Source organism: Cyprinus carpio, chromosome B20, assembly GCF_018340385.1.
Source record: "Cyprinus carpio isolate SPL01 chromosome B20, ASM1834038v1, whole genome shotgun sequence".
Taxonomy (NCBI): domain Eukaryota; kingdom Metazoa; phylum Chordata; class Actinopteri; order Cypriniformes; family Cyprinidae; genus Cyprinus; species Cyprinus carpio.
In genome coordinates, this window is record NC_056616.1 from 19935410 (window position 1) to 19960830 (window position 25421).

Consider the following 25421-nt stretch of genomic DNA (forward strand, 5'->3'; position numbering starts at 1 on the left):
CAGGTGTGTGAGGGTGTTGCAATGCTGGAACAGGACGGGTAGATCGCATCCATCCTTTCCTGGGTCACGAAGATGCTGTAGGGACTTTGGCAATACATGTGGCTTAACTGGGTCGATATAATGATGGTAATACTCCTCCATCCCAGAAAGACAAACGGCCTTGCTGTGAGTGTGCAAAATCTGAAGCAGGGGTGACAGGTCTGAAAGTGTGGGCTCATGTGCACAATGACTCGTGGAGCCTAAATGAGTACGTATCCCTGACATTCCCCTCTCTCCACTGATGCACTTGTCAAGTGCCACTCTCTTAGCTGCACCAGTGGTGAAGTCGATCTTGTGGCCCACTTCTGCTTGGACCTTATCAACGTTAGCGGGCATCATCCAGTAAGCTGGAACATCAGTGACAGTCTTGGTCCCCCCCGTATCCGAACTGCTGCTTCGATTTTAAAAAGGAGAGCCCCAACATGTGTGCAAGACTCTGCTATGCCAGCCATGCATGTGCAGTGTGCACACTCTACTTGGCCACTGGAGCTGAGGATTACCCATGGCTTGAGTGGAGGTTCATTAAGGCGTTGAGAGTGCAAAACCTATTATATATAGAAAATACTAAGGTAAGTACAAAATGAATGATTAACAAGACAAATATCTCAAATCATGTTATATGAATAAGGCCTCACACTAGACACACACACACACACACACACAAACAGTGAACACACCCACCAGTGCTGTGCAATTAATCGCATGCGCATCTCATCAGTAAAGCCGGTTCCATGATTTGTAGTAAATCTTCATTACCTGCTTTCAGAGGGAGCGGCATTTACTACACAGAGCCACAGTTCCCTGACAATTAGGCATTATTGCGTTCATTACTGCAGATTGATTCCCATGTGATTAATTGCACAGCCCCGTGAACACACACACCCCGTGGGCAGCCAGCCAGCGAATCAAACTCAAGACTAACATATGCTGCTGATGTTAAGAGTGATAGAAATGTGTTTTATTACATAACGTACCTTTGTGAGAACAACCGTTTTCTGCTCGTTGACGCGGAAAATCTGAAGGTCCTGCACCCATCCATTTGTAAATTGCAAGTGGGATTCGAGAGATTTATAATTTTTTCAGTGCAAGTGTAGTTACGCACTGACACCACAAACAAGGTAAGAAAATACATCAGGGAAGGTTACGTGCGGTACCTCGTTAAGATCACTGGACCACTCTTTGAGTTCCTACGGATTGAGTTTGTTGATACTCTTGATTTTTTTCAAGTACCGCAACTTTGCTTTCTTGTTGAGTTTTTCTTTATATGTAATCTTACACTTGATCATCGTTCAGTCCATTGTTATTTCTGTTTATTATCGCTGTGCACTAATATCCTGACAGCTGACAAGCGTGTCCCCAAACATGGCCGCGACTACCCAGAATGCAATGCGCAGTGACGTAGTTTCCCAAGCTCTATAAAGGGAGTAAATAGTTTTGAAAATACAAAGAAAAGTTAGCTAGTAGTTATGTAACACTATGTCTATGACATGTTTTGCGTGTGTTTTGGTTTGGTTAATCATTACAGCGCGAGTTATGAGTTAAAAAGCCATTACACAAATGTGCTCAAAACCCAAATGAATAATATTTTGGTGAATTTACAAGCTTAAGATTCGGTATAATAAGATTTTCCCATAGCTGTTGGGCAAACAAGTGAGCACAAAAAAAACATGCATACATTTACAAGACAGCTAACTTACATAATGAAGGTAACGTAGATTTGAACGGTGTACTCAGAGCAGTTTATTTAAAAATCGTATTGGGGCAAGTTGTCACATGTTTTAAATGCTGTGCATTTATACAATTTATTAGTTAAACAATTACTTTACATTTTACTTAATTTCCTTTTACTCTGTCGCTTTTTAGATTTAACCGAAAAGCCTATGCGGGTTCCACTGTGACAACTTACCCCATACTGGGTTTATTGTGATAAAACGTGAAGCTTTGAAGCTGTTTTTAACAACCAGACATGGTCACCCCTATATACCCTGTTAGAATCAAGGATTATCCAACTCTAAAGGTAGGATTAAACTTTTTATATAGCAATTTTGGTTTAAAAGCACAAAAATCCCCCATAAGAATCTAACTCTTTCCAACTTTTAAAATGTGATAAAACCACTGACCTTGTGGCTCTTTAATGCTTGCCTAAAGTTTCCTAAATGTCAGACACAGATAAGGAAACCTCCATGATAACCCAAGAACACCCCGTGAACCAGGCTGTCACTCCCACATTCTCACATTACAAAAAATACTCAACCAATTATTTTCTTCTTATTTTATTTCTCTGCTAACTATAGCAGCACCTTTGTCTTACCAGTAACCAAAGAATTTCTCATTCCTCACCCAGTTAGTGTCCTGAGATATGTTCCAGCTTGGTTTTTGTGTGCTACATTTCCTTGTCTTTTCAGAACTATTTCATTTTTGTCTTAATTTATTAAAATAAATGTACAATATGTGAAAAAAATACAGCTTTGAATGAAACGTCTTTCAACATTGGATCTTTTTCATCCACAGGCTTTGTATTTTACATATTTTCTTATATTTAGTCATATCTTTGGGTTATTCTGCTGTAATCAATTAAGTGTGTAGTATTAATAGTCATTATTGGGAATTATTGCCAAGGGCCTCCCATAAAACATAGTGGTGTCTCCCACAGGGACATGGACATACCTCAGCGCTCTTCATCGCCTCATATAACAATAAAGCATTGCCCTGGAATGATGAAGAGAAATGATACAATATTGACCAGAGAGGCCCCCAATCATTCTGCATCACGGAGGTGAATAAGCCCACGCGTATAATTGCATATCGTGCGTAGAACTGACTTCAATTTTACTCTGAGGTGGTGTCTCACCACTATCCATTCAGCTGCTGGTTCTGTGATTCAGCCACTGCTGTAATATGATGCGGCACAAAATCTGATGAGTTCCTTTATAGCGGCATGGTGCATTTCTGTTTGTTTTTGAATAATCTTTCATTCCGGTCTTACTGCATGGAACAGAATGCAAATACATGGTACAGGGACTCAGGTGATGGGTTATTTGGGCTGTTTATGATTTAGGAATGAGTTATCAAAGACTGAATATTGGACGCATCACATTAATAATTTTGATGCTTATTAGTTCATTTCCTCAGTGGCGCAAATGCATGACACATTTTTTATAATCATTATGTTTATTTAGAGATTAATTACAAATCAGGATTTGTGTTTATTTTTGCATCTAATCCATGTTATTTAACAGCCTCTGAAATGGCATGATTAGGGAGATCAAAGCAAGCTATTGTAATTTAATGGCTGCTCTTATTCAGACCTATATTAGCTACTGGTCTTACCCAAATTAATTTATTTTTCAACAGGCTTTTCCTAATGCTGAACCACTTACAATTATATATGCCCATTCAAAGTATTTATCAGCTAGAATACAATGTTACAGTATTTCAATTTTCCTCAATGCTTTGGTTGAGGTGGGTTTTTCTTAGGACTTTTGTGTGTGTGTGTGTGTGTGTGTGTGTGTGTGTGTGTGTGTGTGTGTGTGTGTGTGTGTGTGTGTGTGTGTGTGTGTGCATGCTCATATATGCTCATTGTATAAGACTTCACCATCCCTGCTGGAAAGACAAAGTCCAAGCTGGTTTATGCTGGTTTAGTACTGGTCTTTAAATTAGCAAACCGATTTGAATTCCAATTCAAATGTGAATGAAAGAAAATAGAATTTAGACACCCTTTGAAGGTTTTGAAAGATGTTAAAGTTTATAGATATGTACATTACACATCTGGCCGATGCTTTTATTCAACTTACATTGCATTTAAGTGATATGTTTTATTAGTTCATGCATTCTCTGTGATTCAAAACAACCTTGGCATTGCCAGCCCTGTTGTTATTAAAAACGAGTTATTACTGAATTCTGAATTCAGCAAATGTTGGGAACAACTTTGGTGTGACGAATGTCTGAAGCCCTATACCATCTCGCCAATCCTATTGGCCAAATAGCGCTTGGCACCGCCCTACGCATGCGTACGCATCGTATACCCGGGCGCCGCCGCGCGCTATTTCGCTCAGATTTCATTTTCATTTCCTTCAGGAAAGAGAATCATCTGTGCCCTGGAATCATCTCGCGTTCATAGCGGTTTTCTCGAGCAGTGTTAACTCCTCTTCGCGGACGCGATGAGCTTTCGAAAGTGCAAGGAACCGTGTACCAGGTTCATCACTAAGGGAGACACTCACGAAAGGTGCGTAGTCTGTTTGGGATTACATCACGCGCAGTCTGCGCTTAGTGGCCTTTCCTCTTGTCCCCACTGTGATGGCCTGCGACTTAAAGTACTGCGCTCGAGGGTAGAAGAAGTGTTTTTCCAAGGTCGCCCCCGCGTCTAACCCCCGCCGTGTCGCTTCTGCGGCTGCCGAGGCACCGCACGAGGCGATGGCTTGGGGAGACATGTGCGACCTCACTTACGACGACAGCGCGGCGCTGGAGTTTTCTCCACATCGCTCGCTCTCCCCTACCCGAGTGCAGGATGCCACCTTCGTCGAACCCGTTGTGTTCTCGGACGGGGGTTTACAGCCCACCCCGGAGGCATACGATGCTATCTCCTTCGGTTGTGGGCAGTTCGACGACGACGTCTTATCCACCGCGGCTTCGGAGTCTGAGGACTTCGTGGCAGATACGGACAGCCCTCTCCCTCCTAGCGGACAGGAGAAGCGCGTCTCTCCCTCCTACAGCGAGCTGTTGGATGTGGTCTCTCGTGCGGTGGGTAAGCTGGGACTGGACTGGGAGGTTGAGAAGGCCGAGGCCCAACCTTCATCTAAGCTGGACGACCGTTTTTTGACTAGTCGTGCTCCCGCGCAGCCCCGTAGGCCCCTGCCTTTTTTTCCCGGACCTCCACCAGGAGGTTTCGAGGTCCTGGAAGCAGCCCTACTCGGCGCGCATCACGAACGCTGCGGCTGCGGATTTCGCCACCATTTCAGATATGGCGAACCGTGGCTATACAGCGATGCCTCCGGTTGAGGAGACTCTCGCCGAACATCTGGCGCCTAATTCGGCCACGGCATGGAAGTCTCGTCCCCTCCTTCCTTCGAAGGCGTGTCGAGTCACGTCTAGCCTCGTCGGGAAATCTTACATGGCTGCTGGCCAGGCGGCCGCATCGCTCCACTCTATGGCGGTCCTCCAGGCCTACCAAGCGGAGCTTTTAAAGGATCTCGACGAGGGGGAGGGCATCACACCCGAGGCTGTGAAAGAGCTGCGTCGGGCAACGGATTTGGCGCTACGCGCTACCAAACATACTGCTCGGGCAGTGGGCCGTTCCATGGCTGGTTTGATTACGGTCGAGCGCCACCTTTGGCTGAATCTCACCGATATCAAAGAAAAGGATAAATCTTTTCTCATGGACGCGCCCATTTCTAAGGACGGTTTGTTTGGAGAGGCAGTTACGTCGGTGGTGGATAAATTTAGGGCAGCGAAACAGCAATCAGCCGCTTTCCGCCAGCTGATTCCACGCAGACCCAGAGAGACTGAACGGCGGCAGGCGCCCGCGCGGTCTCGTTCAACCTCTTCAAACCGCCAACGGGCTGCCTCACGGGAAGAGCCTTCGCCTATGGCGCCCCCTCGTAAGGACTGGGGTCCTAAGGCTTTTTCCACCAGCTCGCCAGCGACAGCGGAAAAGATTAGACCTGAGTTCGACGGCTAATGCCTCTCGCTCTCGGGCTCCTAATAGCAGCTCCTGATATTCTCGCTGCTTGCCAGGGACTGTGCCCTCCGCTAGAGAGCGCTATTGGACCGTTTTCGCGCATCCAACCCTCTCACTGCAGTCCCCACGCTCTAACATTGACTGTCTCGCCGAAAAAGGCGCTTCGAGCAGCATTGGATCGAGCAACCATGTCAGGCGTTTCCTCAGACACTCTGCGCGATTCAGCCTTCAGAATCCGAGGAACGCTACAAGGGTCTGGCAAAGACGGCCCGTTTATGACGGCTCATACAGCCGCCGCTTTTTCGCTAGCGGCAGAGCCCGATGTTCATCTTGTTGGATTAATTCCTGCCGTGGACACGCTTCAGGATTATACACAACGAGATGCAGCGGATTTGACGCACGCGCTTCCCCGGCTTACGGACGCCGCGAGCTTTCCGTATTCGGGCATGTTAACGCGTATGAAAACGCTGAAAAAGGCGGAAACCTTGAAACCACTGACGCTATTTCGGGCCGCGTGGGAACGCTTGCCCGGCATTTCGCAATGGGTGTTACGCACGATTCGTCTCGGATACACCATTCAGTTTCGAAAAGGCCCGCCTCCTTTCCGCGGAATTCTTCCCACGGTTGTGAAACCAGAGGAAGTCGCGGTGCTGCGGCAAGAAATGACAGCTCTGCTGAAGAAAGGGGCTATAGAAGAAGTACACCCCTCTCAGATGGAGTCAGGTTTTTACAGCCGCTATTTTGTTGTACCAAAAAAAGGGGGGGGGTTTGCGACCCATATTGGATCTACGCCGTTTGAATCTTGCACTCAGGACGAGCAAATTCAGGATGTTAACGGTAAAGTCCATTTTGTCTCAGATTCAACCAAACACTTGGTTTGTCACGATCGATCTGAAGGATGCATATTTTCATATTCAGATCATCAAGAGACACAGGAAGTTCCTCAGATTCGCTTTAGAGGGCAAAGCGTATCAATACCGTGTTCTTCCGTTCGGCTTAGCCCTGGCTCCCCGAACTTTTTCAAAATGCATGGACGCAGCTCTGGCCCCGTTGCGGCTCCAGGGCGTTCGTGTGTTGAATTACTTGGACGATTGGCTGGTGCTAGCTCAATCACAGACTCAAGCACTCTCTCACCGAGATTTAGTGCTGAATCATTTAAGAAGCCTGGGCTTATGCACGAATTTCCAGAAGAGTGTTTTAATCCCCTCTCAACGGATAACCTTTCTGGGAATAGATTTGGACTCTCGCGCGATGACAGCCAGACTATCTCTACCGCGCGTTCAGTCTCTCACGTCATGCGTGCGTCACTTCAAAGTAGGCCGCACAGTGACGGTGAGTTTGTGTCTCAGGCTGTTAGGTCTGATGGCAGCGGCATCCCCTGTAATTCGTCTGGGCTTACTTCACATGCGCCCTTTTCAGTGGTGGACGAAAAGTCAGAACATTTCACCCCGTTGTTTTCCGCATCGTACGATTTCGGTGACACGGAGGTGTGTTATGTCAATAAAACAGTGGATGTCAACCGAGTTCCTTCTAGCCGGAGTTCGGCTGGGGATTTGTGCTTCCCGAGAGACTGTCACGACGGACGCGTCTTTGACCGGTTGGGGAGCTGTTTGTCAAGGGCGCCCAGCTCATGGAGTGTGGACAGCGACACAACGCGGTTGGCACATAAACAGGTTGGAACTACTGGCAGTTTTACTAGCTCTCCAGTATTTCTCAAATCTGCTGACCGGCCGTCATGTACTACTCAGGTCAGACAACATGGCGGTTGTGTCATACCTGAATCATCAAGGAGGGTTACGCTCTCGCCCCCTGTGCAGGCTGGCGAGGAGTATTCTTCTTTGGTCTCGGAACAGATTTCTATCGATCCGAGCAGTTCATGTCCCCGGACGTTTGAACGTCGGAGCGGATCTGCTATCCAGACAGACTCTGGAGCAGGGGGAATGGAGATTACACCCACAGACGGTGAGCCTTTTATGGCAGATATTCGGAGAGGCGAGAGTGTGGACTTATTCGCGTCAAGCATGACTACGTATTGCCCACTATGGCTCTTCCTGTGCCCTCCATCACTCCTAGGCTTGGATGCGTTAGCACACAATTGACCGAGGACCAGCTGATATGCCTTTTCCTCCAATTCGTTTAATTCCAGCGGTGTTGTCCAGGATACGGCTGGACAGAGTGGAGCAGCTGCTGCTGGTGGCTCCGTGGTGGCCCACACAGCCGTGGTTTGCGGAACTGGTCAGTCTAATAGTGGGCTCTCCATGGGAGATTCCCCTCAGACAGGACTTACTATCGCAAGCACGAGGGATGATTTGGCACCCGAGGCCAGATCTGTGGAAACTGTGGGCGTGGCCTCTGAGCGGAGTGAGTTAATATGTCGGTCGTCTTTCTGCGGAAACCTCCGAGACTATTATGAATTCCAGAGCAGCATCTACGAGACGCTTATATGCTTTCAAATGGAAGCTGTTTACGACCTGGTGTGGTTTTCGTAGTATAGACCCAGTTTACTGCCCAGTGGCTTCAGTACTGGAGTTCCTTCAAGACCGTTTCTCTGATGGTGTAACGCCAGCAACTTTGAAAGTTTATGTGGCAGCCATTTCAGCTAACCACGTATATATGGATGGTGCTTCAGTGGGCCGTCATCCGCTGGTCTCTCGCTTTTTACAAGGTGCGCGACGGCTGAGGCCTTTCCGCCCTGTGCGAGTTCCCTCATGGGATTTATCTATTGTACTGCAAGGTCTATCAGGACATCCGTTTGAGCCCTTGGAAACCGTACCGGATAAAATCCTGACCTTGAAGACAGTTCTTCTTATGGCCTTATCCTCCCTCAAGAGAGTTGGGGATTTACAGGCTCTTTCTGTTTCGCCGTCGTGCATGGATTTTGCACCAGGCTTTGTGAAGGTATTGCTGCGACCGAGGCCTAATTATGTCCCTAAAGTCGCTTCGAACCCCTTTCATTTTCAGCAGACGGTCCTGGAGGCTTTACCCCCTGCTGGGATAGGATCAGAAGATCTAAGTCTTTGCCCTGTCAGAGCGCTTAAGACTTATGTCGATCGATCAGCCTCATGGCGTGAGTCCGACCAGCTGTTTGTCTGTTTTGGACATAAGAATAGAGGCCATGCTGTCACAAAGCAACGCATGTCCCATTGGTTGGTGGAGGCAATATCTTTAGCCTATGAGGCGCGCGGGTCTCGCCTCGCCTCTAGGAGTCAAAGCTCATTCCACTAGAGCAGTCGCTTCCTCTCAGGCGGCCCTCAGTGGATCTTCTATGGCTGATATCTGTGCTGCGGCAGGATGGTCCTCACCGAGCACTTTTATAAAGTTTTACAGTCTGGATGTAAGGACGGCTCCTGGCTCCCGGGTTCTCTCCGCTTGAGCAGATGCTTCCTTGGATCCCAGCTATCAGGTACGTCAGGCGTTATGGTATAGGGTTCCCATACGGTGACGTCACCGCAGCATCGAAGTGACCTATGAAAGGGAACATCTCGGTTACGTATGTAACCACAGTTCCCTGAATAGGGAACGAGATGCTGCGGTCCCGGCCGTTCCATACCTGATAGCGTTCTTCTCTTCAGTTCATGAAATCTGAGCGAAATAGCGCGCGGCGCCCGGGTATACGATGCGTACGCATGCGTAGGGCGGTGCCAAGCGCTATTTGGCCAATAGGATTGGCGAGATGGTATAGGGCTTCAGACATTCGTCACACCGAAGGTGTTCCCATACGGTGACGTCACCGCAGCATCTCGTTCCCTATTCAGGGAACTGTGGTTACATACGTAACCGAGATGTACTCTATAGGACCTACAGTACATATAGATAGAATTTTAAATTTCACCAACAGGAATTGGTATATATTTCATAATATTTAGTAAATGAACCTTTGCGGATAAGAGTGGAAAAAGACTTCATTCCCCCAAATGCATTACCTGTATTGATTTTCTCAGAATAGCAATTCAGTCAGTTCCTTTTTTCTGTCATTCATATTTAAAATTTAATTTTAACTTCATGTGGGGTGTTGCCAATTCTATTCAATTTCAACTGAAATTGCAACTTATATACTGAGAAGTAGCCAACTGTACTCTATATATGAGCTCAATTTGACCGAAAAGCAAATGCATTTTATTTAAATGCTGCATGAAAGCAAGTTATTTGTATAGCTGTATGATTCATAACTCTTGTTGTTAGTGCTCTCCTCATATTCATGTTGGCACAATCCTGTCTTTCCTTTGCAGAGGATGTGAAGCCTCATCGTCCACTGAGATTTCTTTTTGCCTCTGGGAGATTTTGTTTTTTTCCTGTATGTACTGCTCAACTGTAAATTGCATTTTGGGCTTAATTTGCAATTCACACTCCCAGCGCTTAGCTTGTTAAAGGCACGTTATCTAAGTTTCTGATCATAAGTTTATTGATGGGAACTATGTTTGGAAATATACAGTCAATATGCCATTGGATAAAACCAACGCATTTTTAGTCAATTACAAATTGAATGATGTGTATTTTTAGCCCAGGTAATATCTTCTGGGGTGGGGAAAGAGGTGACGTTGGTAGTGTCTTGTACGTCAGCCTTGACTAAGGGTTGTATGGCTGTCCAGGTTGTGCGTAATACCCTGCCTTGGTGTAGCCCCATCCACAGACACTGGGGGGGCTGAATCAGAGGAAGGGGTGTGCCGTTATAAGAGGGGAGAGAAAGGGAGCAGGCAAGCAGTTGAACAAACCAAGAAGCTGAAGACTGGACATAACTGCCACACCTCAAGACCGAAAGTGAGAGAGAGACTGAGAGCAACCCTTTATCACAGACGGCAGGTAAAACAAGGTGTCATGTGATACCTCTTTTGTATTTTTGTATTGATTCTAATTCCACAGTGAAAGAATGCAGATTAGACCAGTTTTGTTGGGTCAGTTGTTGTTTTGTTTTGCCTGATGTGACAAATATTTTATTATTTGTTATGATTGCTCACTTTTTTTGATTGTCTATTAATATTAATATTTGTTTAAGCAAAAGTGACTGCAGTTGTAATCACAGTCTATGTTTTTCTTATGGCAGTGCAATTAGGCTAATATTAATATGACGAGGTCCCTGGATAACGTTTTAATGATTAGCGCTGCTCTGTAAATAATATTTTTTCCATTACTCATAGCTTTTCTGCATTAATCATCTTCATGGCTACCAGTTAACTGACATTATCCTAGTGTTTTTTTGGTTTTGTTTTGTTTTTTTGCTTGCAAAGTTTAAAGTTTTTACATTTTTGTTTGCCTTTATTACATTTTTCTGTTTAATAAGCTACTTTTTCAAATTATGTATTTCCGTGTAAGAACAAATCAGAATATGTCTGGATCATGTTTGTTTTGGGGGTGTAGTGTTACAGACTCTTTTAAAATTATTACTCCACTAACAATTGACTGAAATTGCATATAACACTATAACACTCTAGACGACAGTGTTAGACAAGTGTATTTCATTTAAAGCTTTGATCACAGAGACCTGAGTGCACTGTTTGAAGTCAGTGATGAGGGAAGCACAGCTATTTTGACTCCATTTACTTCTAATTTTTTATTTTTATTTATTTGCAGTAATTAAACTAAACTTAACACAGTGTGTCCACTGAGACTCCCTTTAATCAACTAGCATAGCATTTTGTGCATAATGTTCATTCCAGTATTTCATCTAATTACAGCCTGCGCAGAATAGCAACAAGTGTGCTATTCGTATATATATATATGAATGTTTACTGCTTTTAGGATGACAGATAATTTACACTAAATAACACGATCAATAATAAAAAAAGACTGTATATCATATACTGTATATCTATATGTTGCATGGTTTAATCATTTACCCGTAATCCAAGTTTTTTTTATTTTTTTTTTTTTTTTTTTGTGAATGCAAGGAACAAATATTAACTGCTATCAGTATGTTGATATTATATAAACTAAATATTTATTTATTTTTTATTAGGATTTATTGTTTAAGTATATTTTGTTTTATAAAAAAATATATCATATATAACAATACAAAAAAGAATGATCAAACCATATTTAATTATGAAAATTAACCTATATCATGCTAGATAAAGCTTAATTTCATATTTTTCATATATTGATTGATTGATTGATTAATTTTTTAAACTTTACTGGTTTCCATTATTTTCATATTCTGTGAAGCACTTCATCTGTAAGAAGCAATCCAATATATTTTTAAGGCCTGCAAAATGTCTTCATGTATTCATACATGGACATTTGCACATACATTTTGAATCAGTTTATGAAAAGTTTAAATAGGTCTTTTATTTTGCTTGCATCATTGGACTAAGGCAAACTCAAGGCGTACACCGCATCTAAATAAATCTTCCAAATTGCGCATATTATGCACGCCATAATAAATTCATGCAACAATCCTCTATGAATTTAAACATGAAAGCTGCTTGTCTAATTTAGTGTAATTATTTTAAAACTTTGCACTGCATTAGGGAGACTAGTTTTCCTCAGATTAATTACCTGAGCCATGTAAAATCCATTAGAGCAGAAGTGTTGCATGCATAATTACATACATCTATCAATTAGAGTTAGAGGCAAGAGAAAATCTATTAAATCAATTAATGCTCTGGATTTCCAGAAGCTGTCAACATTTCAAGCTTGAGCAACATGTTCAATATTAATTGCAATGACCAAAACAACTGCACTGAATCAAAGAAGCACTTGGATAGAACCAGTATAAGGTCAAAGCTGCCATATCTGGTGTTCACTTTTTCTATTGCTTGTAATTATGCATAATTGTGACACTTGATTGTATTTTATTCCATCCACATGATCTCAGCTGCTTCTGAACTTGGACTGTATACAGTGTCATATTTCTATTATACAAAATCCATCCTGAATACTGCTTAGTGCATTTATATATGGTGGATTATATTCCATGCATAGAAATTTCATACTACACCTCTACAGCTCATTGCGAGCATTATTATACAAAAACAACTTTTTCTGAAGCCTGTTTCATTTTGATTTGGAAATTGCAAACACTGTGAAGAAATCATGACTTTCTGTTAGTCAAATGGTCTAATATATCAATCTGGCTATTTATTTTCACCACTGCTTTTGGTGACAGTGGCATTTATTGCATTTTCTCCTCGCAATTGAAATATCATGCCAATAGTCCTTCAAAAATCAATAAAGAAAGAAACTTTTCACTCCCTCCCCCCATCTTTTATGGTAAATTCTCAGTTCATTGTCATGGCCACGGGGAAGATAATGCAATGATTGCTGCTGTTCTGCCAGTGAAGAGGCAGTGTGTGTGGAGGGGAACCATGATCATCTGCAAAGGGACTGCAGACTCTGAGCCCTCTGGCAATCATTGTGCTCTCAATTAAAGTAACCATGCGAATCCCCCATTCCTCAACAGAAATGGTTATGACAATGAGAAGAGCCTAGATTATTTTGATGCAATGCTATTACGAAGGACAAAAAATTGCTAGATATAGCAAACAGGTGAGCTATCATTTACTGCGTAATAAATCCGAGATGAAGTGCCTTCGCATTCAGGGGATGATATTAATGTGGATGAGAAATGAAAAAGAGGTCATGGTCCTCCTTCCATCTACTGTGGAGCAAAAAACAAAAGTAATTATTATTTGCTCATTCTTGACATGTCATGACACAGTTAACCAATGAAAAGGGTAATTGGAAAAACCAAAAACAGAAAGCAGAAGAAAAGCGGCTTTTCCACAATCTGGTGGTGACTCAGTTCAGGCGTTTGTGTTTCAGCCACGGTGCGGGAACAGAATGAGAATGGGGTTTGGTGTTTGCCGTGGAGGTGATACGATCAGGTGGCTGTAGGAGAGGGCGAGCAGACCAGTCAAATCAGATTAGTCGCATTCCCTTAGATTAGTCAAAGACTGCAGACAGAGCACCTCCTCTATGAGCACTGCATTAGGACTCATAGGCATTCTTTAAAAAATTCACACCCTTAATATTTTATCATCATTTACTCACCTTCATGTCAGTCCAAAGCTTTTTGTCCAAACTATAGAAGTCAATGGGGTTCAAAAACAACCATCTTTCATGATGTGGACAAAACCCCTCATTATGGATCAGTATTTTATCTATTGCTTTATTCTTTATCATTTATTTCTCATATTATTTAACTTTTTATGTTTTATTTTATTTGCTTCTATACTGAACAGAACGTCAGCTCACCCTTGATTTCTGCTCTATAAATTAGAGCATAAAAATACATCTTTGATTTAAAATGATCAATTAAAGCATCATATGTGTGTGTGTGTGTGTACACATACACACACACGTATATATATATATATATATATATATATATATGCATATAAATATTTCCTTTTTATATATATATGTTATATATGTAGCTTATAATTTTTTATATTAATATATATATATATAATTGCATTTAAAATATTTCCTTTTTTATGGTTTTTTGTTGTGTAATGTAGCTTATAATTTTTTATATGTAATGTAGCTAAGAGTAGCTTGTTATTTTTGTGTTTTTTTGTTGTGTAATGTAGCTTATAGTTTTTTTTGTTTTTTGTAGCTAAAGATTAGTACAATAATTCAACACTGCTTCAACATTAAAGTTTTGTCATCATTTACTCACCCTCATGTTGTCCCAAATTGTTTGTCCAGAAAAAGAAAGTTATCAAAACAACACTGGACCCCACTAACTTTCATTGAATGGACAGAAAAAAAACGATCAAGATAGAAAGTCTTAGAGTTTGGAACGACGTGTATCATATATATTTTAAAGACATACTGTATATCCTTACGCCTTCTAGAAATTGGGGTCAATAAGTACGTTACAGGTCAAACAGGACACTTCTATCTCTCTGCTAAATAATAGGCACAGTATTAGTATTGCAGATGACAGTTGCTGAGGTTGATGCTTTTGTACTTTCCCTCCAGCTGTTTTCATGTTTTCCATTATCTCCAACAAATAAGAGACTGTAGCAGGGGATGATCATTAAAAGGTTCCATCAAATCTCTCTGCAAATTGAACTGTATTAATGATGCAAGGGATTTAATTGGTTGGAAAACTTTTTTTGGTGCTGAGCTTTTCGGTAGTCCTTCTCTCAGAGTGCTCTACATGAGGGGCTATAATTACACTCTTTGCTCACTGAGCAGAGACATCTCAACGTGCTTTTATCGTCAACTTTTCATCACTGAAAGATTTTTGTTGGCTTTCATCAAAGAAAACTTTTTAGAGATGAGCATACATGTGTGCGTTTCTCTCCTAATGCGGTCGTGACTTACTGTGTGCTGGTGCAGTGCGTGAGTCAGAGTTTGATGGAAACTGCATTCCCGCTCTTTCTCTCCCGCACTCATTTCCTTCTCATTATGCCACACACACTAATTCAGACATTAATTAGGGCTTATGATGAGTTTCCTTAATGAACTTCAGTATGTGTGTGGAAAAAAAACAGATGGTGGTTTGCAAATTTTGATGTTTCAGTGGTGACAGTAGTGGTGGTGATCATTACCTTATACTTTCATGTGTGAATTTTTCAAATATGTTTGATTCACTTTGAGGGTTCTGTGTTCATTGTGATTGTCATAAGGTGATCTTATCTCAAGAAGCACATGTGTTTGGCTTAAGGGAGACTGGACCCATTTCTGGGTTTATTTTTAAAATGCCTGATTATCAGTCCTAATATCTGGGATTAGCAGGAATTTGTTTAGCTGATTGACATAGGTTAAAAAAGGTTTCCAGAGCTGATTATAGCAACAGGTCAAATTGGCAAATGTGCACACAAACCTGTGAACGTCCTTGTGAAAGTGTTCTCAACGTTTATAGATTCAGGAACACTCTTAAAAAAGGTTCCAAAATGCGGTTTTCGCAGAAGAAGAACCATTTTTGCTTCCCCAAAGAACCTTTCAGTTTTTTCTTAGTGTGTAGAACATTTAAAAAATATAAAAAACACTTTTCCACTATAAAGAATCTTTTTGTGTAATGTTAAAGTTCCATGAATGTTCATAAATATCAGAACCTTTTAATAGAAAAAGTGAAAGAGTGGGGGAAAATAGATTTGCTTGGTATTAATGTTTTTATTAAGAATTTTATTCAGTTAGATCATGGATCATTAGAAATTGTTTATTCAAATAATTAGAAAATGTATGCAAATACTTTTTTCACTTTAAAGATTTTTTAATGTCTCTGATAACAAAGACTGCATTTATTTGATCAAAAATACAGTTAAAAACAGAAATATTAAGAATTATTATCATTTAAAAATAACAGTTTTTTTAAATGGGCTATATTTTAATCATATATCATATTATATCATATATATTTCTAATTATTATCAGTACTGAAAATTATTTAACAGTTTTAGGATTCTTTGACAAATAGAGAGTACAAAAGAAAAGCATTATTTAAAAATGTCTTTATTGTCACTTTTGATTGATTTATTGCATACTTGCTGAATAAAAGTATTAATTTCTTTTTTTAAAAACTGCCCCCAAACTTACATATAGTAAGAAATGTTGTAAAAATCTCTTTTTTGGTTGATAAAACTGGTACTGAGCTGTAAAATGAGTTTAAGAACTAGGTAAGATGAAGCCAAGGGGCTAAATTGAATCAAATTAGAATCCCTGATGTAGCTAAATTGCTTAACATATTCCATTAGAGTTTTAAGATTTGTTTTCTAAATATCTTGGAGCCACTTAAAATTTGCTCTGTTATTTTATAAAACTACACTGTCTCAGCCACTATAAAGTTCTTAGAGTATCTGGAGATTAACTCATTTATTCTCCCCTATGCAGAAAAGGTTCATGTTATAAACTGAAAATTGAAGAATAATTACCAATGAAACATCTCACCCCTCTACTCTTCTCCTTCCTTCATCAGATATCCTATTGGCTACTCTGACTAAGTTCCTGCTTCATTTGTTTGTTCCGGTGTGTGTTCCGTGAAGAAGTCATGAAGACCCCATTTTGGACCCTGCTGCTCTTATGCTTGTGCTCCTCGGGTCACAGCGACTGCCAAGGGGACTGTTTAACCTGTGGACTCATCCTACCTGAACACCAAGCATTTAACACATTGGTAAGCACCACATCTAACTAACATAAAAGTACAAAGTCCCTATTAATGTTTGTGGTTTTGTAACGAAATTGTAATAAGTCAAAGATGTCTTATCTTACAGCAGGAGTGGATGAGAAACTGTGATACAAATTAACTTTGTTAAAAGTTGGTTGCTGTCACGATAGTGGCTGTAATCAAGTTGCTAATGATTGTTCAGACCAAACAGCTGTGACTGGGGTGATTGGGGTAATGTCTGCCCATAATTGGCTGCTGTGGTGCCGTCGGCTGCTGATGTTGTGGGTAGAAGTGATTGACACTTGGTGGAGGCGCTCTTGCCATGACCAGATGGGTCCCTGTGGGCATGCTTTTGCTCTGTGACACCACAGTGGTGCCAGATGTTACAATTTCATCAACAGATTCATACACAGACTTAGAAGATAGTTCACATCCAAAAAGGGGGTTTCACAGAAGAACCATTTTTAGTTCCCCAAATAAAATTTTATGTAAGCCTTATTTTTTTCTTTTTGTGAAGAACATTTTACAATTCTAAAGAACCCTTTTCCACTATAAATGAAAGGTTCCACTTATGTTGAAAGTTCTTCATGGAACCATCTATGCCCATAAAGAACCTTTATTTTTAAAAGTAATACACATCTTATAAGCCCCTATGCAATTTATGGTTTTCTCCCTATAAATGGGAGATTAAAAAAAGGCTCTCCCGTTACATACCCGTCCTTAAAAAGAGCATCACATGAACATTTTGTGGAAAGAACCTGCATTTGTCTACAGCTGATCACATACAAAATGATGATTTTTTTCCCCATTCTAGTCACTCAGTTATCATATCATTTCTTGCACCAATGCTACATAATTTTAGTAGTATTTCGGACCGTTTTCATGCAGCATTGTGCCACTTTTTTATACTCAGCTTTTTTATTAGAAAAGGCAAATTCAAATCATTAATAAAAACATGATATATTTCTAACAAAGGAAAAAATGCAGTCTTTTTATAATGAACTAAAATGATACAGGAAACAAATAAAAAAATAAATAAAACATACAAAACAGGAATTATTATTATTATTTCAAATAAATGATTTTCTGTCATTTGAACTTTATTAAAGAATTCAGCACTACTGTTCTCAGCATTAATAATAATAAGAAATGTTTCTTGAGCACCAAACAGCATATTATAATTTCTGAAGGATCATGTGACGCTGAAGACTGAAGCAATGACTGCTAAAAAATTCAGCTTTACCACCACCGGAATAAATTACATTTTAAAATATAGAAAAAATAGAAAACAGTTATTTTAAAATGTCAAATATTTCTCAGTATTACTGTTTTTACTGGAATTTTTATTTTTATAGAGAGAGCATGTTCAGTACAATTTAACCAATATTTGTCAATATTATATAAGGAAATTTTCTACTCTAAAAATATTTTGTCATGTAAAAAATTCTCCACTGTTTTGCAGGTATGTATCCTGGAATGTGAAGCACAGGCATCTCCTGCATTGACCTGGGATTTGTGTTACCAGGCAGCAGGTCTGAACCAGCTTCCACTACCATTACAGGAGGAGAAAACATCAAAGCGCTCTGAGGATGAAGCGGAGCCTCTGGCCACAGTGAGCATAGAAAATGACAATGGTGTTGCGTATACTGAAGCTTTGGAGAGGTTTAGACATGCCGTGCAAGCACTCCACAGCCAGCAGCCTTTAGAGGAGGAGAAACTGGAAATTTCATATGACCCTGACCTTGACCCGAGGACAGAGGAGGACCAGGATGGTATAGGAGAAGAGAAGAGCGATGAAGCAGCCGTAAGCATATCCAAGCGATTTGGAGGCTTTATGAAAGGTCGTCATGGTTTCCGGAAGTTGGTGAGCTCCGGAAGGCCTTTGCAGAAACGCTACGGTGGCTTCATAGGGATAAGGAAATCTGCCCGCAAGTGGAACAACCAGAAGCGCGTGAGTCAGCTACTGAGGCAGTACCTGAGCTTGACAGGTCGCTCGGGGCGTTCAGGCAACCTCTCCACCAGAATCCGAAGACAGAATGAAGTTTAGCTGGCCTTAGAGCGCAGGCCCTGGTCTTTTCACTTACCTCAGCTCAACTGCTCATCAGCCATCAGTAACTGTGAACATCTATCATGCACCACAGCCCAGAACTAGCTAAATCTGTGTTTAATCAAAGAAGAGGAATATTTTGTAAAGCGTTGGTTTCTATCATTGACATTTCCATTGACAGTGCTGTTCCTGACATCAGAAACATCTCGATCAAGTCATTAGGACAAATGTTGCTGATGAGAACTGATTGTTCATTACAGAATCAAAACTCCTAGAATTAACCTTGAAGCATTGTGAAAAAAAATAAAAGGCAAAGCAGTGAAACTTGAATTGAGCACGTGAATCAGTTACAAATGAGAGCAGTGGCTTGTAGTGGAGGATGGGGTTTTCTTGTTCTGTTTGAGAGAAAGCACTTTATATTTTAACCTTGCACACTGTGTTGTGCTAAAATTGGTTGTTTTGCACACGTCCTTGATGTACAGAACTGTCTTAAAAATTTAGTGGAGCAATCAAACGAGTTATCAAAATCAATAGGTGATTATATGTAGCACAATATTGAAAGATGGGCTGTCTGACGTTTTTTGGATCGCTGCTTCCCCCTAGAGTGTACACTCGAAATTATGCTTCGAATTTTTGTGCAATGCGACGAAAAAAAAAAAAAAATCCTGACAATATCGCTAAAAATATACGACAACTTTAGGCTTTGTAATCAAAACCTCACCTAAATGAGCGTGAGTTTGGTAGCGGGATTACCCAGTTTGTCCTAACAATAAAAGATCGGTCTGAATTTGAAAACAATTCATAGTCATTATATTTACAAATCAGTTTGGTGCAAAAATGGCGCCTTTAATTGTGTGGTTCATCCTGGTGGTAATGGCCTTTCGGTTTATCATGTGTTCTAGCTTTCTGCATTTGTTTATGCATGAACATACACGACTGAAGTCATCTTTAGTGCTTGACAGACTCTCCCTCACATCATGAGTTTTGAAAACTGACACCCCACATGTAAAGAAAGAACTAGCAGACAGGCTGTCAGTGTACTTTACAGTATTCTTCACATAAATGTACGGTGTTGTGTGTGTTTGTGAATATTTTTCATTTCAAACACATTCTGCGAGTATTTTCGTAAAGTGAGTTTTTTTCTTTAAATCCTCTCCACTTGTACATGAATTGCACACAAAAGGCCAATAAAATAATTTTACATTGTTTTTGTTATTTGTCTTGCACAAATGACAAGCTTTTGAAATTTGCATATTTTATCTTGTGTCTTTTAATCATACATAATTTTTATTTATTAATTTTTTTCTTCAGTATGATGTTATGCTTTCAAATTCTTTTAGATGTCCCCAAGGGGATGATTCCAGTATTGTACAAGACCTTAACACTTTTTGGAAGGATGACAAGAAACGTACAAAAGGAAACAAGCCCAATCTATTCTCCGGGCAATATTCAGTCAAACTCCCTTTAACTCTTTGCAATAGCACTTTGGTATTCAATCAAAAGGTTATAGCTGCACTTTTATCTCCAACAGACAACATACTGTGGCCACCAATGTGGCCAGCATCATTCACATCTTTCACAACACCACTGTAGCTTTATATCTGGCAGTTTAGAATGATTAGGAAGCACTATGGCATACGACCTTAGTCAAACCTTGCGAAACTCAAAAGTTGAGACTAAATTCTGGGCAAATACGTAGAAAAAAAAGACAATATATGACATTACACTGTTAAATTTTTCAGGCTAACAAAACGGCAATAGAAAAACAACATGAAAATCTTCAAGGCAATACATTGTCCACAGTATACAAAAATCAACAATCACTTAAATATCTCAGGTATGGATGAAGTGCAGGACTGGGGTAGAAAAACACCTCGATCAGATACAGGATTACACTTTAGTCTCGTGAGAGGGCAGAATTCACCTTTGAAGGGTTGGGATCCTACTACTCCACAGTCTCAACAGCTAGTACCAGCGTTCACTTTGTGGGAAAACATAACAAGAACACTTTTAACTCAGCTAGGAAAACAAAAAAGGTAGAAAAGTGAAAAGATTGGTTCTCTACAGTGCAGGAAAAGAGTTGGAGGAAAGAAAGAAAATGGAGATTCTTCCTTGTCTCCTAAAGTCTTTTTTTGTTTAGTCTGGGAACCGCTGACAGGCTTTCTTCCAGCGGCAGGCAGTGCACCACTGGTCCCTCCGCTCCACGCCGTACACTTTTCGGCACTTTTTGGCCTCACCTCTGCCCTTCCTGAGGACATAAAATGATAAATACACATTGAAAAAATTAAAAGTTACAGTTGTTATCTAATATAACTTTTGTGGTGTAACGTACTGTAGTCAGAATGATCAGTCATATTAATATTTCTGACTTCAAAACATACTAAGTTAATTGCGCTAATAGATTTATCTTTGCTTAGAGATCTTTTACTTTGCTACAGAGGGCATAGTCTCAGCATCAGACGTCACGCCCAAGGACCGTTGGCTAAACGTCAATGCACATGGGAAACAAAAGTGGGAGTGTCAAAGTCGTCATCGGATTGGTTGAATTCTACAGGATTTCGGGAGACGTGTGTGTCGCGTTCTTTAACGTTCTGTCCGGAAACAAAGATGCGTGACGCCAAACCCCCTCAAGAAAGAAGAAAGCCATAGTGTTTACAACTGTGACGACGAGCGCTTATCAGGATCAACTAAACACTGGAATTTCAAAAGTATGTGAAATATTTATAGTTCACGGCATAGAATCTTTCAAATACGTCCGAGAGTTTTACACACCAGTCTGTTATTGTGGCGACATTTCCATGCCCCGAAACATGATGCTGAACAAAACGAACTGCAATTGGTTGTTTGATATGTCGGTCAAACGGCCTCATGGGCGGGCCTTGGCCAATGAAAGCTGCTATGAATTCCAGATCTTCAGCAGTCAGTCTGAAGGTCTAGCTATGCCAGACTACAGAGGGCAGTATTTAACTGAGCATGATCTAATACCTGAATGAACAGTGGCCTCTGGAGGGAGATGCACTCATGGTCTGTGATCTGGTGGGGGCGCTGTTCCTCTGTAGCCACTGTTCTCCAACACTCACTGACCGGCTGCGAGATGCTGGAATCTACAGATAAACATAGTAATAAAAGGACAGATGGCATGAAGTGTTTTAAAATGCACCACTTATGAAGTTAACTGCTTTGGAGAGGCAGACCAACCTGAGGTTTCTGCTGGACGTCAACAGATGGGGTCCAACTACAAAAGGTGGGAGAGCCTGGAGAGGCCGTCACCTGAATGGATGCGCAGGCCTGCAGAAAATAACACAGTGATGGAAAAAAACAAAAGACTTTAACAAAGTTTTTTTTTTTTTTTAACAAGATTTTCATTATTTCTTTGATCAATATTAAAGGGATAGTTCACCCATTAAATTAAATCTGTTCATTAGACTTAGATTAAACCGCTCGATTTTAGCCGTTATCTTTAACTGATCTGTACCTGATAAAGATGTTCAGTGTGGATCTGCCACACGCTGCTTGGAGCTGATTGGCTGAGTGGGCTTGACTGGACTGGAGCATCTTGGGGTCCTGGGGTGGATTGGCTTTGTGTGGAGCTGCAGGAGGTCCAAACCCCGCTGGAGAAGGATGGAGCAGGAGGTGGCGGTGCAGTTTCCTCATCTTCAGAGGAGACCTCTGTGTAGTAGAAGTCTTCCTCCCTATGTGACTGCTCTGAGCCCCCACTGTTTAAGAGAAAACAAAATAAAGGGAAAAAATACAATGCATTATTTTCAGGCCTAGTTAATAATGTAAACTTGCAGTATTATACATGGTTTTTCAACATCATAAACACTGATATTGCTTAAAGATGCTTCATACCGTTCCTGTGCCATCTCACTTGTTCCAAGAGTTTGGTGTGTGTGAGGACATACTCACCCCAGGTGAAGAATGCGAATGTGCCGTTTCATTCCAACCCGTGATGTCAGCACTTTCCCGCAGCCAGGCCACAGACACCTGTATGCTCCCCTGCTCAAGCTCTGAGAATGAGAAAGAAAAACAAAGAGTGACTCACATGTATTTTTAAAACATCAGCTTAAAACTCTGTCTCTTCGCCCTCAGGTTCTGCAGTCTGACAGTTTTCTCATTCTCACCTTGCACCTCCTGGCCTCCGGCTCCTCACATGCGGCTTGGTCCATCTCCATGTGCAGTCCTTCATCTGTCGGTTGGCCCAGGCTCCTTTCCATCTCAGTGACCGATGGAGAAGGGGCTGGGCTGACATTGCCGTGGTCCCAGCTCCAGTAACCACTGCTGCCGCTGTCAGACAGCTCACCTCCACAACACTCCATGTCCCCTGTAGTCACAGACAAAAAAAGGGTGAAGTGTGAATAACACGCTTAACCATACACTTAATAAATTAATTGGTGGGGTGTGTGTTATACTGTTTAATGAAACATATAATCACTTTATAATTAAATGTTAGATTTAAAATTTAAATGAATAAAACTAATTTTTACAAAATGAGTGAGAAAACCTCAGAACTGGTAAATTACATGTTGGGTTGCATGTTGGACTGTTTACTAAAATTGTATTATAATAATTTAATATTTATATAATTAAATAAGTGTATAATTAAAAAGGAATGAATAAGACTTTTTCTTTTTTTAAATTACATGTGTGACAGGTTGTTGGGTTGTAATGTTGGTTTGTATGTTGGACTGTATAATATATGTATAAAATGTTATATTGTCATTAAATATTTTTATAATTTAATATAAAGTGCATAAAGGGAAATTCATAAGACAAAAAAAATGAAAGAGCAAATTTGCTAAATTAATTATAAGGCTGCATGTTACACTGTATAATAAAATTATAATATAACAATTAAATAAGTTTATAATTAAAAAGAGATATTAATAAAACAAACAAACAATAAAATAAAGTGACACAGACATATAACTCCTAAAATAATTGTTGGGTTGTGTTTTAAACTGTATAATAAAACTGAAACATTTGATATACTAAATAAATATATAATTAACTAACTGCATAATTAAAAAGCAAAATAATAAAACATACAAAAATGGAAAGACTGACAAACCTAAAGATTTGCTCAATTATTTGTCGGGTTATGTGTTATACAAAATCATTGAAAATATATAAGATGCACATAATTAAAAAGTATAATTAATAACATAAAAACATTTGAAAGTGCAAAAATATCAACAAAAAGTCTACCAAATTCTAAAAATATACTAGATAAGAAACTAATGAGATTTAGTTTAAAATAAACTGTCTGCAGTGGTTTGTCAAGCATTGTCTGCAAAGTGCTCTGTGTTTGGCAAGGTGTGATTTGCAAAAGAAACCAGTTCACCTGGTAGGAGGTCCCTCTGCGGGGGGCTTTGGACCACTGGACTGCAGGACAGACTGGTGAGCACCATTGCAGCCATGATCTCATCCATCTCCACTGACTCAGGCTTCTGAAATAAGGCAGAGAGTAAAAACTCTTCACACGACTACACTACACTGCATTACAGATCTATGAAGTAAGATTGCCCACAATAAGATTTCACAATTATCACACAATATCTGCAGAGTAATTCTGCTCTAACAGAGTCAGGGTTATTCTAAAGTGAAAAGGGGCTGGTATTACATTATATTTAGAAGACAATGAACTAGACAGATGAAATGAATCTGTAGGTTAACCTGTAAGGTAAGTCCCCACCGGAAGACCGTGGGAAGAATAGAAGGTTTGTTTGCTGTGCGTTTCCATCGGCTGACCACTCTGCCCCTGCATTCAGCTTCTTCTGCACACCCACCCCTTCTCCCTGGCCACAGCACTGCATGTAGACCTGCATGATTGGAAACAATCATTTACACACTTTCCTTTATCTATGTAGAAGTTACAGGGGCTATATATAGTCATTTATTATGACACATACCAATCCGTCCTGCCCTTCTGTGCACATTGATATCGTGTCTAGTCCTGCTCTGGATCCCACCGCTGCCATGCTGTGCCCTCTCCTAAACAGTCGGCTTTGGCTCTCTGCACAAAAAGCTAGAAAACAGAGGAAAGCATGTTAAAACACCGTGCATTTACAGTGCATGTTTTAATCTAAACGCCAAGTTGGCTTACAACAACAGCCATGATAACGTGGAAAATTATAAATAAATAATTACATTTACAAGCAACACCCTCTGTTAAAAACTAAAGCACTTACACGAGACTTTCAGGAGAAATAAATTACTCATATATGAGACTTACGTGGGAAAGACAATGTAAAGTAACAACCAAAAATACCTTTATCGAATACACGCGATAGATTTTCGCTTTTAGATAAGCTGCGCAGTCGGATTTTGCTCGATGCCTTTACTTTTTTTAGGGCAACACACCCCCTGACTATGAGCCTCTCAGATACTGTAACTCCGGATTTAAGGAGTGAAATCATTGAGAGATCCAAATCCCGCATCGGAACTCGGATTCAACGTTGTGACTCGAGTGCTTTGAATCCATTCACTAAAAAGATTCATTCGCCGATTCGTTCTATAGCTCCATACCATTGATTGGATACACGGTAGGCGAGTCTTTTATTAGCGACATCGTTTACTCAATCGATTCGTTAGAAACCACCAGT

At 40.6% G+C, this 25421-nt stretch overlaps 2 protein-coding genes across 4 annotated transcripts; one reads left to right on the top strand and one right to left on the bottom strand.

The window, feature by feature from the left end:
* The first annotated feature begins 1882 nt into the window (after positions 1–1882).
* On the top strand, positions 1883–19974 carry LOC109053396 (prepronociceptin-like). Of its 3 annotated transcripts, none has more exons than XM_042746489.1 (5): positions 1885–2056; positions 2693–2815; positions 10306–10516; positions 16581–16775; positions 18232–19974. In XM_042746489.1, exons 4-5 carry the CDS (start codon positions 16653–16655, stop codon positions 18814–18816), a joined length of 708 nt encoding a protein of 235 aa, XP_042602423.1. In that variant the 5' UTR covers positions 1885–2056; positions 2693–2815; positions 10306–10516; positions 16581–16652; the 3' UTR covers positions 18817–19974. The 3 variants fall into 3 exon arrangements, with proteins under 3 accessions (XP_042602425.1, XP_042602423.1, XP_042602424.1); XM_042746490.1 differs by having other exon boundaries at positions 10335–10516; XM_042746491.1 differs by lacking the exon at positions 10306–10516 and having other exon boundaries at positions 1883–2056.
* Positions 19975–20229: 255 nt separating this feature from the next.
* LOC109053379 (zinc finger protein 395-like) lies at positions 20230–25271 on the bottom strand. The gene is made up of 11 exons (XM_042746492.1): positions 25088–25271; positions 24729–24844; positions 24493–24638; positions 24322–24325; positions 24161–24263; positions 22941–23140; positions 22726–22826; positions 22292–22532; positions 22015–22104; positions 21802–21920; positions 20230–21064 (listed from the first exon to the last, which is right to left on the bottom strand). The coding sequence occupies exons 1-11, from the start codon at positions 25254–25256 to the stop codon at positions 20953–20955; spliced, it is 1401 nt and encodes a 466-aa protein (XP_042602426.1). The 5' UTR covers positions 25257–25271; the 3' UTR covers positions 20230–20952.
* Positions 25272–25421: the final 150 nt, after the last annotated feature.

Bases quoted from the DNA above. Each gene is read 5' to 3' on its own strand.
- LOC109053396 (XM_042746491.1), top strand. From the start codon at position 16,653: ATGAAGACCCCATTTTGGACCCTGCTGCTCTTATGCTTGTGCTCCTCG. The intron at 16,776-18,231 runs GTAAGCACCACA...ACTGTTTTGCAG, and splicing joins ACCAAGCATTTAACACATTG to GTATGTATCCTGGAATGTGA.
- LOC109053379 (XM_042746492.1), bottom strand. From the start codon at position 25,256: ATGCGGGATTTGGATCTCTCAATGATTTCACTCCTTAAATCCGGAGTT. The intron at 24,639-24,728 runs GTATGTGTCATA...CCAATCATGCAG, and splicing joins CAGAAGGGCAGGACGGATTG to GTCTACATGCAGTGCTGTGG. The intron at 22,105-22,291 runs GTACAGATCAGT...TATTTTCTGCAG, and splicing joins ACACTGAACATCTTTATCAG to GCCTGCGCATCCATTCAGGT.